At 58.2% G+C, this 16,545-nt stretch overlaps 1 protein-coding gene across 1 annotated transcript; it reads right to left on the reverse strand.

Moving 5' to 3' along the window:
- Positions 1–1,362: 1,362 nt before the first annotated feature.
- LOC132663890 (transcription elongation factor A N-terminal and central domain-containing protein) lies at positions 1,363–16,280 on the reverse strand. The gene is given in 6 exon segments (XM_081790869.1): positions 1,363–1,547; positions 1,550–1,715; positions 1,717–1,969; positions 9,045–9,220; positions 12,334–12,436; positions 16,237–16,280. Coding segments are annotated over 6 exon segments (927 nt in total).
- Between the last annotated feature and the right edge of the window lie 265 nt (positions 16,281–16,545).

Genomic DNA, 16,545 nt, shown 5'->3' on the forward strand with positions numbered 1-16,545 from the left:
AGCCCGCTATGTGACAGGCGGGCCAGACCCATGGCCTCCCCGGGGTGTGGTCCCTGAGCCACGGTGACGGGCTCTCACCCACCGCCCAGGGCCAGCTTCCCTCGCCAGTTGCTGGCCTTTGGGGAGGGAAGGGGGCTGGCCCTTCAGGACCACCCGGCTTCCCTCCTGGACTGGGTGTCCTGTCACCGGGAAGACACCGGTCACGGCAGCACAGACCACACTGCCGCCACCATCCCTGGCCCTGCTGGGTGTCTGGCCTGTGCTAAGGCCTTCAGTGTGCCTGCCACGGAATCCCCGGGGCCTCGTGGGGGTGTGATGCTCCTGCCCTTGTCATTGTCTCTCAGCAGAGCCCCTCCCCCAGTCCAGCCGGGCCTCCGGGGACCACCCTGGGGCCGCTCTCTGTCTCCGGGAAGGGCAAACGAGCGGCCTTCCCCCGGGGAGCTCCTGTCCCACCCTTGCTGGACCGGATTGTGCACAGCACAGCCTCGCTGCAGGAGCGTGCTTGGAGGGCGCAGGAGAGGTGCGGCCAGGGTCCGCGAGGCCTGTGGCCACCGAGGCAGAGGCCTCTGGCCCTAGAGCCTCACGCACGCAGAGGTTTTCCGCAGGTTCACAGAGCCTCCCTCTCGGTTCTCTTTATCCTTCGTTGGCCGAGGGTTTTATTATGATTGGAAATTTAATTCTGTCCAGGAATTTTTTTCTGTGTCCACTGAAAGGAGCATCTGGTTTTTCTCTTTTATACCATTAATACGGGTCAACTGCATGAACTGATTTTCAAATGTTAAACCGTCCTTGCTTTCCGAGAGAAGCCCTCCTTGGTCGTAACGCATCGCCCCTTCTCCGTGTTGCTGGCTTTTCTGAGCTGTTCTTATGCATCCATGTCCCTGAGGAATGTTGGTTTTCCGCTGCTGTTTGTTTTGTTTTGCTGGCCTCGTACAAGTTGGGAAGTGCCCTCTTCTCTGTTGCCGACAGGGTTTGCGAAATCTGACGTCACTTCTTGGACAGTTTGATAGAATTCACCAGTGAGACCGTCAGGACCTTGAATTTTCCCGGTGGGAAGGTTTGTTTGTTTTTAATTTAAAAGCTCATTAAAAAAAAAAAAAGCTGTAGAGATACACAGACTTTCTCTTTCCTCTAGTGCGAATTTCGGCATCTGGTATCTTCCAAGAGATTTGTCCCGTGAACCAGAGTTGTCAAAGCATCAGCGTAAAGTTATGAGTGAAACTCTCGTCAAATTTTTAACGTTGTTGAATGTATTGGCATGAAGATATTTGTAACACTTTCTTGTGTTCTTAAGATCTGAAATAGCAATTTTTATTTATTTATTTATTTATTTATTTTTGTGAAGAGAACATTTATTTGCAATTACAGGCATACCCACCTGCTGTGGTACCACTGTTCCCCACACTCATTACAGATCACAGAGGTCATCGTGTCTTCGTCTGCATTTGAGTTCCGCACCCAGCCTGCAAGGAAAGGTGCTCCTCTGGTGATTACGGTGACCTTGCAGTTGAACTTCTCACAGCTTCCGCATTTTATTTTGTCTGTGCGCCCCCCACCACTCGGGGCAAGTGGTGTTCCTGGATGCGAGATTCCGTGTATGCGGCTCTCAACTGCTTCAGGTCCTCGTGTGCCATTTCCATGACAGCCGTTTCGGCAAATTCTCCCGGCGACATGGTCCCAGAGAGCAAGCTTTGTTGTAAGTGAGAATTTTGGGGGGGGGTTCTTCAGATTGGTGACTTGGCTTCTAACACAAGTTTTGTATTTTTTGAGGTTCTTTAAATAGACGGTCAGAATGTCTCTTGCGAAGTTGTGCCACATATCGGCTTTGGGCTGCTGGTCCGTGGAAGAACTAGGTAAAGCTTCATAAAGAAGCTCTGTGCCTTTAGCTCTCACAGGTACTGTGGGATCTGGCAACTCACTGGATCGCTCATCAGCGGATTGAGGGGCACCGCCCGTGAAATGATTGTGCCTGAAAACAGCACTAGTCCAGTGGAACCTGAGAAAAAAGCATTTCACGGGCGGTGAAATAGCAATTTTTAAAAAAGTTTTTAAAAATTTAGTTATTTTGGAGACGGAGCATGAATGGGGGAGGGGCAGAGAGAGAGGGAGACACGGAACTCGAAGCAAGCTCCAGGCTCTGAGCTGTCAGCCCAGAGCCCGACGTGGGGCTCGAACTCACGGACTATGAGATCATGACCTGAGCCGAAGTCGGACGCTCAACCGACTGAGCCACCCAGGCGCCCCTGAAATAGCAATTTTTTGACTGCTGATATTGACCGTTTGTGTTTTTCTTGTTTTTTGTTTATTTTTTTCCCCTCGGTCAGTCTGGCTCCGATTTGGTCAACTGTGTGATCTTTTCAAAGAATCAGTGTCTGGCTTTGTCCCCATTTTCTGGTTTTTGTTGGTTCCCTGTTTCTCTGGTATCTTTTCTTATCTTTATTCTTTTCTCTGGTTTGAGTTGATGGTTTTTTTTTTAATCTTGAGTTAGAAACTTTGGTGTTTGATTTTGGAACTTTATTCATTTCTGACAGAAGCCACTTAAAGCTACGGATTTCCCTCTGCACCCGGCTTTAACCGCACCCCATAAACTGTCACCTGTTGTGTTTCCGTTATCCCCTCGGGGTGAAGTAGTCTCTAATTTCCATGGTGATGTCCTCCCTGAGCACGCGTTACTTAGATGTTGTTGGCATCCGTACGTTTGGGAGTTTCCTAGGTCTCTCACTGTTGATTTCTGGTTTAATTGCTCTGTGGCCAGAGAGCACACTCTGTCTGACTTCGATTCCTTTACACTTAGTGTATTTGCTCCGTGGCTCAGAATGGGGTCCGTCTGGTGAGCAGACCATCTGCACTTGGGAAGAATGTGCATCTTTTAGTTGCTGGGTTTAGTGTTCGATATCAATTTTGTCAAGGTGATGGATGATGTTTTTCAGGTCCTCTATGTTTCTATTGACTTCTCTCTCCAGCCCTTTTGCTGTTACAACTATGGACTTGCTTTCTTCTTCCAGTTCTACCCAGCGTTTCATGTACCCCGAGGCTCTGTTTGTGCTTGTTTCCTTGTCCTGGCGAATGGACCCTCTTATCTTCATGAAATGTATGTCTTTATCTTTGGCCACATTCTGTGCCTTGGAAGTTATTGTATTTGATGTGAGTAAATCCACCTTAGCTTCTTTTTTTTTTAAACTTTTTTAATGTTTATTTCTTTTTGAGAGAGAGACAGAGACAGAGCATGAGCAGGGGAGGGGCAGAGAGAGAGAGAGAGAGAGGGAGACACAGAATCGGATGCAGGCTCCAGGCTCCGAGCCGTCAGCACAGAGCCCGACGCGGGGCTCGAACTCACCAGCGGTGAGATCGTGACCTGAGCTGAAGTCGGACGCTCAACCGACTGAGCCACCCAGGCGCCCCAAAGCCACCTTAACTTCTTATCCTTACTGTCTGCATGGTGTAGGCGTTCCATCCATTCACTTTCAACCTGTTTTGTCCTCGTACTTAAGGTGCTTCTGTTGCAGACGGTATGAAGTCGGGTCTCGTTTTGCATTTTATCCATTCGATGACCTCTGCCTTTTTAGTTGGATTACTTATTCTATCAATGTTTAGGTGTGTTGTTTTGTATTTAGTTTTTCCTCTTTTTGCCTGTTACTGCTCTTGTACTTTCTTACCTCCTTTTGGATTACGTGACTATTTTTACAACTAATTCCGCCATGATCTACGTCTTGACTTTTAAGTGACACATCCTTGTGTCGTTATTTTGGGGGTTATTCTCGGGATACGGCATACACTCCCCAATTTTTCAGTCCACCCGGTCAATGCTGTGTCCCTTCAGCCCAGAAGGGTGTTCACACCCTGATCCTTCGTGGGATCGTCATCAAATGTGTTACTTCACACGCGTGATAAGCCCCCAAGACAACGTCTACTTTTTGCTGTAGGCAGTCTTAGGTGTTTGCAAGAAATTAGAGGGGAAATGCTCATGTTCTATTTATCCATGTACTTTCCACTTCTGATGCTCTTTGCTCATTCTTGAAGACCCACATTTCCACGTGGTATCATTCTCCTCGGCCTGAGGGAGCCCCTTTACATTTCTTGCGCCATAGGGTCCTAGAGGAGGATTCTCTCGGTTCTCCTTCAGCGGGAACATGTTTATTCGTTGTTGAGGAGACTGCTTTCGTTGGACGTAAAATTCTTGGCCGAGAAGGCTTTCCCTCAGCACTTTCAAATTGCTAAGATGCTACTCTTTCTCATGGTGGTTTTCTCTCTCTTCTTCACGTCGGGTGATTTCTATCTTTCAGTCTGTATTCTACTTCACTGCGTCTCTCCTCCGTCATCTCCAATCTGCTAATTAAGCCCCACAGGTAAATTTTTTCATTCATGATACTTATTTTTCAGTGCTAGAGTTTCCATGTGGATGCTTTTGACGTTTTCTGCTTGATTTTCTGCCTCTCCATTGACGGTGAGGCTGTCTTCCCTTCCTTCGTGGAGCATAGTAGCGTTGGGTTTATCTCAGGTTCTTCTCCCTTGCAAGGGTGTCACTCTCCTCACGACTCGGTTGTGCGACACTTCTGGAAACCACTGCTTTCTTACGAGACTCTGGATTCTGTGACGTCACTCCAGCTTACCTGGATGGACGCGGGCAGCACAGTCTGCCACACCCGCGAATGGCAGGGGTGCAAATCTCGGCTCCGTCAGCTTCCCCTCTGCCCGGTGCACGTGGCTTCGGGGGCCCACCCAGGGCGCCAGCGTTCACGGAAGCTTTGGGGGACAAGATTGGTTTGTTAGGTAATCTACACCGGAAATGGAACCCTGGAAGCCATTTTTTACTTCTCGACGTGTTTACCAGCCAGAGGGGCAGGGAGGAGAGTTCATCGTGTGCTTAGATGTAGCTCGTCCCGGGCCCTTATGTGGAACGGGCCCACCTTCGCCTCTCCCCTCTCCCCTCTCCTCTGGCATTTTGTCGCTGGCCCGCATGAGTGACCAGGCGGCACTTGGAATATATTGTCTGGAGACTCCCGGAGGTCGTTGAGCGTATTTCTGATTTTCCACCGAACCACGGGCACCGCACTGGTAGCAGACTTCCGCCCGGGCGTCACAAAGACCGCGTGGCATCCACTGACCTCCCACGCCCTGGCCGCCGGCACTCTATGGCCCACGAGGTTCTCGCGTGCTTCCCGCCCCTGCGGCCCCCTCTTGCCACCTGGTACCAAAGCCGACCTCTTATGTGTCAGGTCTGAGTTTTGGCCGCCCCGTCCGTGAGCCACACTCTGCCCCACGCTTACCGTGCGTGACGTCACCCCGACCCGGGGCTTGCACAGCATCGTTGTTTACTCTGCACACACAGCTGCCATTTTAGCAGGGCTCCGGAGGGACAGCTTGCGTCTGCCCCAGAGAGCGTCGGCTGGGGTGGCCTGAGGGCCGGGGAAGACGCAAGCGCCCGGGGCCGGACTCACGGGAGCCCTCGTCCCTCGCACGCGGGCCACTGATGCTGGCTGTCTGCCGGAGCCCCCGCGCGTGGCCTCCCCGTGTGGCTGCTTCCTCCCAGTATGGCGGCAAGTGCCAGGGGAGGCCACCCCAGAGAAGAAGGTGGGAGGAAGGGCGTGGCATGTTCGTGGCCTGGCCCCGCGTCCTCTGCGCCTTCTCGGTTGAGGTGGCACGACGCGTGCCGGGTCTGAGGACAGGGGACACCGGCCTGGCCACGAGACGATTGCACGGCCGCCGTCTCAGTCTGGAAAGAGCACAGGAGATGGGATGTAGGAGGTGAGCATCCGGCAGAGCATCAGCCACAGAGATTCTCTGATGAGTGAGGGAATGTTAATAATTATTGATGAATAAGTAGCTCTCCCGTCTGCCGCTTTCAAGAGCTCAGGGTGGACTGTGCAAAAACACTCATTTGTCCGAACAAATCTATTTGCAGGGTCCGCCAGGCGCCCCTCAAGGTTCCTGGTCTCCAACGGCCAGTAGCAACCCGTTCTTACAGGACACAGGGCTTGCATCGCGATCCTCGCGGGCCAGGCCCCTCGAGAGGGTTTTACGGGTGTTCCCTCATCTAGTCCTGTGCCTTCTGAGGACCACACGCTCGGTCCGCGGGTGACGTCTGCACATCGTGCGGCAGGCGATGGGCGACCACACGTCACTAGGGATCCTTCTTCCCGGCGCCGGCGTCTGGGTCACCACGCTCCTTTTCCCTCGCGGTCCTGAGGGTCTGCACCCCTGGCGAGCTGATGACCCAAAGTGTGCAGGACCCAGTACGCCAGGCCCAGATCACGGCCGGAGCCGGGGACGGTCCGAGGGAAGGCCTGTCTTAAATCTGCCGTGGGAGGCGAGGGCTCGGGGCGGGCGGAACAGGGTCCTTGGGAAGGCAGAGCAGGGGAGTCGGGTGGGAGGGGCATTTAGCTGAACGTGTCTGAACGATTCTTTCCGGATCTGTATCCTGCTCTGGACCAGAACCAGAGAGACCTGGGTCTTCTCATGTCCGCTGCGATGGGAGGGCAGTTTGTTTCCGCGCACTCAGTGCGGGCCAGTGCCTGGGGTCCGGAGCAGGTGCCCAACCGCCAAGCATGCGTCGGGGGACGTCTGTGATGGTCCCACAGGCTCCTCCCACGCGGCAGGGGCCGGGTCAGCGCCGACCCGGAGCACCGTCTCTCTCATCCTGCCCGTCCAGAGACCAAGACCTGGGCGGAGTCCTCGGTCACCGGGCACGGTCACCGGAGCCCGTGCGGCGCCCTGCACCCCTCTCCGTCCCCCGCCCCGGTGTGTGGCCGCCTGGAAGGGGTCTTCCTTCCACACCGGTTTGCACAGCTTGCTCGTTACTTCAGAACCCCGTCCCGCGCTCCGTGCGCCCGAGGTCAGGGTCACCCTCCACACCCGGACCTGATCGCGGCCGGTGTCCCGGAGTGAATGAGAGACACCCCCTTCCCCCGCGGGGAAGGGATTGGCTCCGTGGCCGGGGCTCTGTCAACAAACGTGCCTGCGGAAGGATGTCCTGCGGGGTCTGGCGGCCACCCCTCCGCGCATCACGCCCGCATCGCCTGCCGCACCGTGACTGCTGATCCGGGACGGAGGGCTTCCCACTCAGCTTTTGGCTGTGTGCCTGAGCCGGGAAGTGGGGGGATGGGGACTGCAGATGGTGGGGCCACACGGTGCCGGGCAGTGAGGCCGCAAGGACCGTGGCGGACTGTGGCACCCCTGGAGTATTGCGTCCTGCCAACGATCTGTTACTGATGTGATGTGGAGGCGGGGTTTGGGGCGGGGACTGACTTATTCCTGGAAAAGGGGACAGAATTAGCAGGACCCCCCCACCGTGATTCCGCCCAGGCCTGAGGGCAGCCAAGGTGGGGCCGCCCAGGCTCCCTTCTGGTTCCAGGACACCCCCCCCCCACCCCGACCGTTCCCGGGCCCACGTCCACGGCGGACGGCTGGCTTCTGCAACAGACTGTGTCCGGTCACGGAGGAGCCGTATCGATTGAACAGCTGAATCGTCCCAGCAGGTGCGGCTCAATCTAGCCCCATTTTCTGCAACACAGAGGATTCATTCCCTCGGCGGACGGCGCTGTCTAAACGGCCGCCGCGTTTGTAGGTCGGGGGCCTCTCCTCCCTGTCCTGCCCCTCGGAGCCCCCTGCCCTGCAAACGGCGGAGAAAATTGATGTGTGAACTGCCCACCCGGGCACATTGGGGGGGTGTGGAGAGAGGAGGGGAGACAGACATTTGTCACTCAGCCAAGTTCCTCTTGAAATCGAGTCTTCGGAGAGGAGCGCGGAGCCGGGAGCCGTCACGCGGGGTCAGGGATGCGAGGGCCTCGCCCAAGCTGGCGTCCCGGGCCAAGGGCCCTTCTCAGGGAGGACCCGTGTTGGGGCATCTTCCCCGGGCCAGCAGGGGTACTCCCGGGGCATCTGCTTTGGGGACCCGCATGAGTTAATCCCTTTGCTGCCACAGTTAATCCCTTTGCTGAATCAGTGCCACATGGCCCATCCGGGGCTGGGACAGCACTCACAGGGCCGGGTCCTCTCCACGGGGCTGACTGTCCCCCCTCCAAGCTCCAGTGGGGCCTCCACCCAGCCTTCAGAGGTGCTCAACCTGTTCCCCCAGCCTTGATGCAGATAGAAAGGCACCCGGAAGCAGGGAAAGGAGGGACGTGGTACCTCCAATGTCAGCGTGGGACCCAACCCGTCACGCCGCCCCCCCAAGCTCATGCCTCCTTATTCTGAGGGCCCCTGTCCAGCCACCCAATGCCGTCCGGGCCACACCCACTCCAAAGTTCCACGGGCGAGGCTCCGGCCAGCACATGGTGCGGCTGATGTACATTTCTGATATAATTCGTGATCATTTTCTTGGCATTGAAACGCCATTTGTGCGTCCTTTGTGTTGAGTCTTTATTCGTGCACTTTTCCAATTTCTTCTGTGGGCTTCTTGGTCCTTCCCCAATGGATTTGTAAGAGACCTTGAATGCTCGGGTAGTAACCCTTTGCCGTGTGTTGAAGACACATTATTCTCAGTTTACCAGGTGCCGTGGGACCTTTCTTGATGTGTGAAAAGACCACATTCTGGGGACAGCATGTTTATGCGTCTTTTCTTCTCAGGCTCCGGTTTTCAGGGCGTCTGCCCTCCAAGGTCATGATACAGATGTGGCTGTGCCCTGGAGGTGACTGTGCGATCCCCAGCCCGTGTGTCCACCCGGCGTGAGGGGACGCGCCTCTGTCCCCTGCCTGGGCTGTCCAGCATCAGTCTGCAAAGAGGAGGCAGTTGTCCGTGGCTCAACTGTCCCCTGCCTTGGAAGACTTCCCAATGCCGCACCCCGCCCTTGGCCCCCTCGCTCTGTGCAGCCCGCGCTCGGGCACCAGCCCCGGGCAGCCAGGTGCCTCGGCAGCCCCTCGGTGGGCGCCGAGGAGCTCCAACACGCGAGGTCCCCTGGGCTTTCTGGCCAGGCACGGGGTCCCCCGCTCCACTCAGGTGTGACCCTTGATCCATCTCAACGCCTGCCCGTCCCACATTCCAGGCCCTCGGGTGACCTGAAAATCTCCATTCAAAAGAGAGTGTGGACTTCTCAGAGATGACCTACAGGCAGCAGAGGAGGGTCTGGCTTGGACAGGAGCGCCTCTGGGCACCCGTGGGGACCGTGTGCTCCTGCCCGTCACTGCTCGGCAGGCAGTGATGGCTGGGGACTGCGTGGCCGCAGGGGCACCAGCTCGTCTTCAGCACGTCCGGCCGGCCAGCCCAGCGCCCGGGTGGGGACACCTGAGGGACAGCAGGGACGGTCCCTCAGCCCGCGCCCTTCTGTCGGGGTCCTGCCCAAGAGGGTGTGTTGTCACCAACACTCTGGTGGTGAGGGTCCCGCCCGCAGCGGGTCTGTGAGAGCCGGGGATCAGAATCACACAGGTGACCTCATGCGTACACATCACAGGACAATCGGCTCATTACGGTGGCCCTTGATGGCAGCTGCCCGATGCTGCACGTACCTGGGTCCTCACGGCAGCGCAGGGCAGGCGGCTGCAGGCAAATGCCCCCTCCCGACCTCCACTACTCCGTCCACGGCACCGGAAGGATGCTGAGTGTCCCGGGTCACAAAGCCAGCCGGGAGAATCCCAAACGGAACCGCCCACAGCCTGTCCCTCCAGACTATTCCTCTGCCCCTTTTCTATCCCAAACCGAGTCCAAAGACTTACTCCGCCCCCTCATCTCTTCTCACGGGTCCCCTCCGAGACCCCACACCCACTGACTCTTTGCTTTGGTCAGTCTCCTGCCGGTGTCACTGAGGTGGCCCCTCGGGACGTACCTCCCTGGCTCGTCCCCAACAAGGGGCGCCCCCGGCCTGCCCCTCCGTGTCCTCCCCCTCCCCCTGAGCCCCCACCCCATCCGATCCAGGCCTCCAGCACCGCGGGCACGGTGACCCCTCCCAGCGGGACGTCCAACTCAGCCGCACCCCCCACGCCCTGCAGAGAGCACTGGCTCCACCCCTCCAGGTGTTTGAGTGCAAACCTTGGAGTTGTTCTAGAAGCTTCTCTTCCCACATCCAATCCACGAGCAGACCCCAGTGATGCTCCCGTCACAATACGTGTGTCCATCTGGCTTCTTCCACCGCTGCCCACCCCCCAGGCCGGCCTCACGAGCGTGCAAACTGGGCGGGCCCCCGGGCCCTGCACTTGGCTTCAGGCTCTGTGGCCGGAGTTCTGAAATTTTTCATGATTTTTTTCTATAATTTCTTTTTTTCTTTCTTTCTTTCTTTTTTTTTTTTTTTTACTGCTTATTTATTTTTTTTTAATTTTTTTTTTAACGTTTTATTTATTTTTGAGACAGAGAGAGAGAGACAGAGCAAGAACGGGGGAGGGGCAGAGAGAGAGGGAGACACAGAATCGGAAGCAGGCTCCAGGCTCTGAGCCATCGGCCCAGAGCCCGACGCGGGGCTCGAGCCCACGGACCGCGAGATCGTGACCCGAGCCGAAGTCGGCCGCTTAACCGACTGAGCCACCCAGGCGCCCCATTACTGCTTATTTATTTTTGACACAGAGAGGGCACATAAGTCAGGGAGGGGCAGAGATACAGAGAGAGGGAGACACCGAATCCGCAAGCAGGCTCCAGGCTCTGAGCTGTCAGCACAGAGCCCGACGCGGGGCGCGAGCCCACAGACCGCGAGATGGTGACCTGAGCTGAAGTCGGACGCTCAACCCACTGAGCCACCCAGGCGCCCCGTAGAGAAGAGGACATTTTAAAACTGCAAGTGTCCTTTCTTGATGAAGGCTCTGTGGGGAGCGTGTGGACCCACCGTCCTGTTGGGGAACCACAGGCGCACGCGACTCTGAGGCAGCGCGGACTTGTGCCTTTAGGGGAAGGGGCTGGGAGAGAAGGGGCTGCCCAGATAGACAAGGGAGGAGTCCATGGAGCCCATGCAATTTCCCGGCGTGCTGCCAGGGACCGGCTCGGCGTTGGCGCCCCTCCATCCGGGGGGCCGGGAGCGACGCGGTGAAGGGGAGGAAACAGGACGGAGCCCCAGCGAAGGGGGAGCCCAGGACCCCAGCGGGTTCCCTCTCCCTTCACTGCACACGAGGATACCGACCAGGAACCCACTCCCCACCTTGCGCTGCACGGGCCGGGAGACCGCGACCCTGGCGTTTCTGTGACTCTGTGTCATACCAGCAGACGTTTTGGGGGACAGGAAGTTCCTATGAATGATTAATGCCGAGGTCTTCAGTTTTATGTAATGAAAATACTTTCTGGTCTCTCCTCTTTTTATAATCTTGGTATGTGCTACAGAATTTAAAATATAGGCATCTTCGTAGTTCCCTTTTTGATATATTGTTCACCACGCTTAAAATAAAATCCTGTGCTGCAAATGAAAGGAAATAACTCGGTGCTTTTCGTCGACGAGGGAAGAAAGCTAACTGGCGTGTGTATGTCCCTCCTGCTGGCTTCAGGACCCAGACTTCTGCACGGAGCAGGGGCTGAGTGGAATTTTGGGTGATGGGTGAATGGGTGCCCCCGAAAACCACCGGCCAGTAAGCCTGTCACTGCTATTTTGATCGGATTTTTGCTAGAAATGCAATCAAGGGAGGCGGGGGGCGGGTGGGGAGGAGCGGGTGGAAGACGGGATCTCAGCTTTCTAAATAAGAGGTTGGCGTGGGTTCCAGATCCCCGTGGAGCTGGCTGCCTGAGTGGGGGGGGGGGGGGGGAGGCTCAAGGCAAAGGCGTGCAGGGCTGGGCCTGGAAGGTGAGACCCTCCCCCCCCCGAACTCAGGGACTGTCGAGGACCCCTCAGTTTGGCCCAGAGGCTGGTGGTCCGGGTCAAAGTGACAACGCCTGGGGGCGTGCGGGGGGCTCAGTCGGTTAAGCGTTGGGGACTCTAGATTTTGGCTCACGTCGTGATCTCAGTTTGTGAGGTCAAGCCCCGCGTCGGGGTCTGTGCTCACCGTGCAGAGCCTGCTCGAGAGTCTCTCTCCCGCTCTCTGCCCCTCCCCTGCTCGCGTGCTCACGCTCTCTCCCAAAACTAAACAAAAGCAAACATTTAAAAAGAAAAGTGGGGGCGCCTGGGTGGCTCAGTCGGTTAAGCGTCCGACTTCAGCTCGGGTCACGATCTCACACTCTGTGAGTTCGAGCCCCGTGTCGGGCTCTGGGCCGATGGCTCAGAGCCTGGAGCCTGCTTCCGATTCTGTGTCTCCCTCTCTCTCTGCCCCTCCCCCATTCATGCTCTGTCTCTCGCTGTCTCAAAAATAAATAAATGTTAAAAAAAAATTAAAAAAATAAATAAATAAATAAATTTAAAAAAAATGAAAAGTGATCACGCCCGGGCCTAGCGTGTGTCCCTGGGCACGTGGCGTTCAGTTATGGCTGGCGGCTTCCAGATGCTGCCCGCTGACCTGTGGCACGTTGCGGGGCGTGTCCGGTGTGCAGCTGGACCCTGAGACGTGCACCTGTGCACCGGGTGTCCTGAGTTCCCTGCCCTTGGCCTCCGGCTGCCACCTGGGGAAGCAGAAGCGGGACGGGCTGCAGGGTGTATGGGGAAACTCCATGTCTTCAACCGCTTTTCTAGAACCTTCCAACCTTGGCTCTGGGTTGTGAGTCTGATGGGGAGTGAAGTCACTGTCATCTCCCAGCCGTTCCTGTTCTCCGTGGGAACCGGAAGCCGCAGGCGGGACGCTGCCGGGCCGTGGCCTTGGGGTGGCAGTGGTGTGGCCCCATCAGTGAACATTCTTGTGTCCACGCTGGCGATCTGCGTCGTCCCCTCCTCTGCCGGGGGGTCCCAGAGGAAGGTGGGTCTGCGGAGTCTCTGAAGACCTGTCCCAAGAAAGCTACAGTCCCTACAGGTTGACCCCAATCCCCTCAGGGGGACAAAGGTCAGCAAGGGACGGACACCCGGGACTCTCCTGATATGAGCAGATGTTTACAAAGCCGAGAAGATGTCCCATTTCTTGTTCTGTTAACGAAACCCCAGGAGAGGTTGTGTTATATCCTTCTTGTGAGACCCGGCTTAACCGTAACCGCTGGGCCTTGCATATCACCCAGAGGCCACGTCCTGGGGACCGTGGAGCCGCTCCTGGGACAGCCTGGCTCAGATCGTCTCAGCTCAGCCCTTGAGAAGGTGGTGAAGGCCGGGTCCCCGGCAAACGGGGGAAGCACCGAGGAGCCGGAGACGTTCAGGGGGACGCGGCGTCCACGGATCGGGTTGGAGATGCGGAAGAGGCAGAGGGGCCGCGGGAATCAAGAGCCGTGCGTCCCCCTAGACGCTGGCTTTGTGCAAACTGGAAAGTCATTTGTAAGAGAGTGGTACGGGCTTTTTTTAAACAAAGAAAACCTTTTTTGAAAAGGACACAGCTTGTAGGTACACCCACTACGTGGGTGATGAGACATTTGGGCCCCAAAATAACAGCTGTAGTAAGACTGAAACACACCAAGTACATGGGCATCTATGAGCTCAGAACTCAGCTCAGGAAGGCCATCCCGGTCCTTCTGGACACGCGGGAGCACCGGGGAGAGCCACACGTCCCTCTGACCTTTCCTGTGGGGACGGAGCCTCCTGGGGACGGTGCCGGAGGATGACAGCCGTGGCAGAGGGCTCTCGTCAAGACTCGGGTCAGAGGACGCCACAGGGAGGACGGGGACAGAGGTGCCCAAGATGCGGTCGGCAGACTCTGGACTGTGGGGGACCCCAGGGGACAAGAGATCCCATTCCTCTGACCCAAGAGAAAGGCGAGAATGCTACCCGGCGTGGGGCGGGGACACCGCTGGCCGGGGGCGGCCTGAACGGCAGCGTGTGGCGTGTCCTCTGGGCCCGTGTCTGCACCTGGAGGACAGTAAGCGAGAGAGCGAGTTCTCTGGCGTCTCATGAGGGCACGATCCCGTCACGGGGGCCCCCCCCTCAGGACCTCATCAAACCCTAATCACCTCCCAGGGTCCCACCTCCTAACGCCATCACGTCGGGGGCCGGGGCTTCAATATACGAATCGGGTGGGGGGGCACGAACGGTCCGCCTGGAACTCCTGTGGGCTGAAGGAGCCCCCGGGAAACCTGCCGACAAGTGGCAGTTGTGTGGGCTTCGGAGCCTAATTCAAGCTCGCGCGCTGCAGAGAAGGTTCGGAAACCACGGTCAACGCGAGCACCGTCAATCAGATGGCCGTGGGGGTTGGACGCCCGGCCGTGCGCGGAGCCCCTGCGAGCTGGCCCGTCCTGGGTTCCCCCTCCAACGGGGCGGACAGCAGAGGCCCCTTCCCTTTCCAGCAGCTCTGACTCCAAATCCCGACCACTGACCGTTCCGTGGCCTCGAGGGGCGACACCACCTGAGTATCCAGAGCTCGTCTCCAGCTTCTTGGTGACTTAAGGCTAACAAAGCACCTGGAGCCGTTGCTGGCACAGAGGCGAGCTCGCCGAGGACTACCCTCTGCGACCCTAGCACAGACCAGGTGCCTGGGCCATGCGGGCGCAGCCCTGACTGCCTCCCGCCCGTCTCCTCCCCGGCCTGGGCCCCCCGGGACCCCAAGCAGGTGCCATCTGCGCAGTGTGGCCTGGGGCGGGGAGGAAGCTGGTCAGCAGACCCCTTCTCCCTGTGGCTAGAACGCTGTCCGCAGCGTCCTGCCTCCCGCCCCGTGGGCTTCCCCTGAAGGGGACGCAGCACTTCCCGGGCCCAGGGGTCCATGCACGGGCATGACAAGACGTGACGGGAAGCCTTGCGGGGTCTTGTTTTTCGGGGGAGGCAGCAGTCATGTGTCTGGGCCACCGAAGACTGGCCGGCCTCAGAGGGCGTAGGACCGTCAGCCCTGAGGGTTTCAAGGCAGGTGCTATTGGGACCCAGGGAGGGGATTCAAGATGTGTGTGTGTGTCCGTGTGCAAGGACACGCCTGGATATGTAAGTGCACATCTCCCCAGGGACAGAGGAGGGTGTGGGACGCCACTCTGGCCCAAAGCCTTGCTGGCAGTGCAGCCAGGGAGGGGTTGGCTCAGGCGCTGGGATCAGCTTGAGATCCTCTGGCCCCTCTCACCCCATCCTTTCCCGAGGTCAGTGGGACAGACCCCCAGGTGATGCCTGACACTCGGGACAGGTGAACCAAGCTCTTAGCCACAGAGGTTCCCTCCCACGGTCCTTCCCCTGGAAACCGGCCCCCCTCCTGGCAAGTCCCTGGCCAGCTGAGGCTCCTGTGATGACTATTTTGGCCAAGACAGGTTGCCCAACGCGTGGGCCCCAAATGCTCCTTCCTGGGCTGGCCTCCCCCAGACACAGGGGTGCACGCGCACGGCTTGGGGGCACACCCCGCTCCAGGGACGGGAGACGTCCCACGGTCCCCCCAGCGACACCTCACGCTGACCCGGGCCGCGCTGACGAGTTCCGGACACAGCCGCCAGCTGGCGAAGGTAGGCCAGGCGCGGGCAGGCTGAGTGGCTTGCAGATGGAGGTCGCTAACTCGTTCATTGACCAGAGAACTGCCTTTCCCTCTCCTTCTCCTCAAAGATCCTTCCCTTTCTTGGCCCTAAAATGTCCGCCAGGGTCTCTGGGGAGATGGGTTTCCACGCTGCCCACTGGCCCTCGCCGACCTGGGGCTCGATCCCCTGGCCTCTGCCCGGGCTCCTCACCCGCCTTGCTGGGGCCTCGATCTGACGGCCCGCAGCCCGGACGTGCGTTCTCGCCCCTCCTTCCCTCTGTCTGCACCCTGCCTTCCCGGGGCTCCACGCCTGAGGGTCCCCCCCGAGCCCCCGCCGCTGGCTGTCCCATCTTATCAGCCTGACCTCCCCCGGGCAGACCCAGGCCACCCTCGGTGGTGGCCACTGGCTGGTCCCACCCACGCTGTGGTGCTCACTCATCCACGATTCATTCATCTGTTCACGGCCGTGCTCATCGGACAAGACAATACTGAGGGTGTTCTTGGGGGGAAATTGAAGGGTCCCCGCTGGGCCGGAGGCTGGGGCCTGGCTTGGGGCCCACCGGGAGCTCACTGGCCATGTGACATGGGACGCTCCTAGCCCCTCTGACCCAAGTGTCCTCGCCCGCAGACGGGACACCTGCCAAACAAAGGGACAATGTCCAGAAGGCCACCCGGGACGGCGGGAGAGCTGTTGTCACACGCACACACAGAGGCAGGAAAAGGAGGTGGCAAGGACCCGGGGCACCTGGCCCGTGCGCTGCAGCTGCTCTGGAGATCAGCACCGGGCTCCCTCAGAGCAGCAGAACTGCCGTCACACGGGCCTGTCATCCCGCGTCCAGGAGTGTCCCCAACTGGGAGTGTCCCCAGCAGAGTCGTGGCAGCGTCACGAGCAGACCCTGGCACACTCACGTTCTCAGCCGCAGGGTTCGCACCAGCGAGAAGGTAGACGCCATCCGGTGTCCTGTGGCGGGTGACCGATCAGTCCCACGTCGTCCGTCCACGCCACGGAATGTCACTGTGCCACGGAACCACGTGGATGAGCCTTGGGAGGAGGTTCAACACGGCGCTGAGCGAAATAAGTCGGCCTCCATTCCAAACATGTGAAGGACGCAGAGGAGGCGAACCCACAGACACGGGGAGCAGGGGTGGGGGCCGGGGGTCAGCGTCTCACGGGCCACCTTGGGATGTTCCTCGTCTGCAAGATGAGACAACAGGGGC

Source organism: Panthera onca, chromosome D4 (genome assembly GCF_046562875.1).
Source record: "Panthera onca isolate mPanOnc1 chromosome D4, mPanOnc1 haplotype 2, whole genome shotgun sequence".
Classification (NCBI taxonomy): domain Eukaryota; kingdom Metazoa; phylum Chordata; class Mammalia; order Carnivora; family Felidae; genus Panthera; species Panthera onca.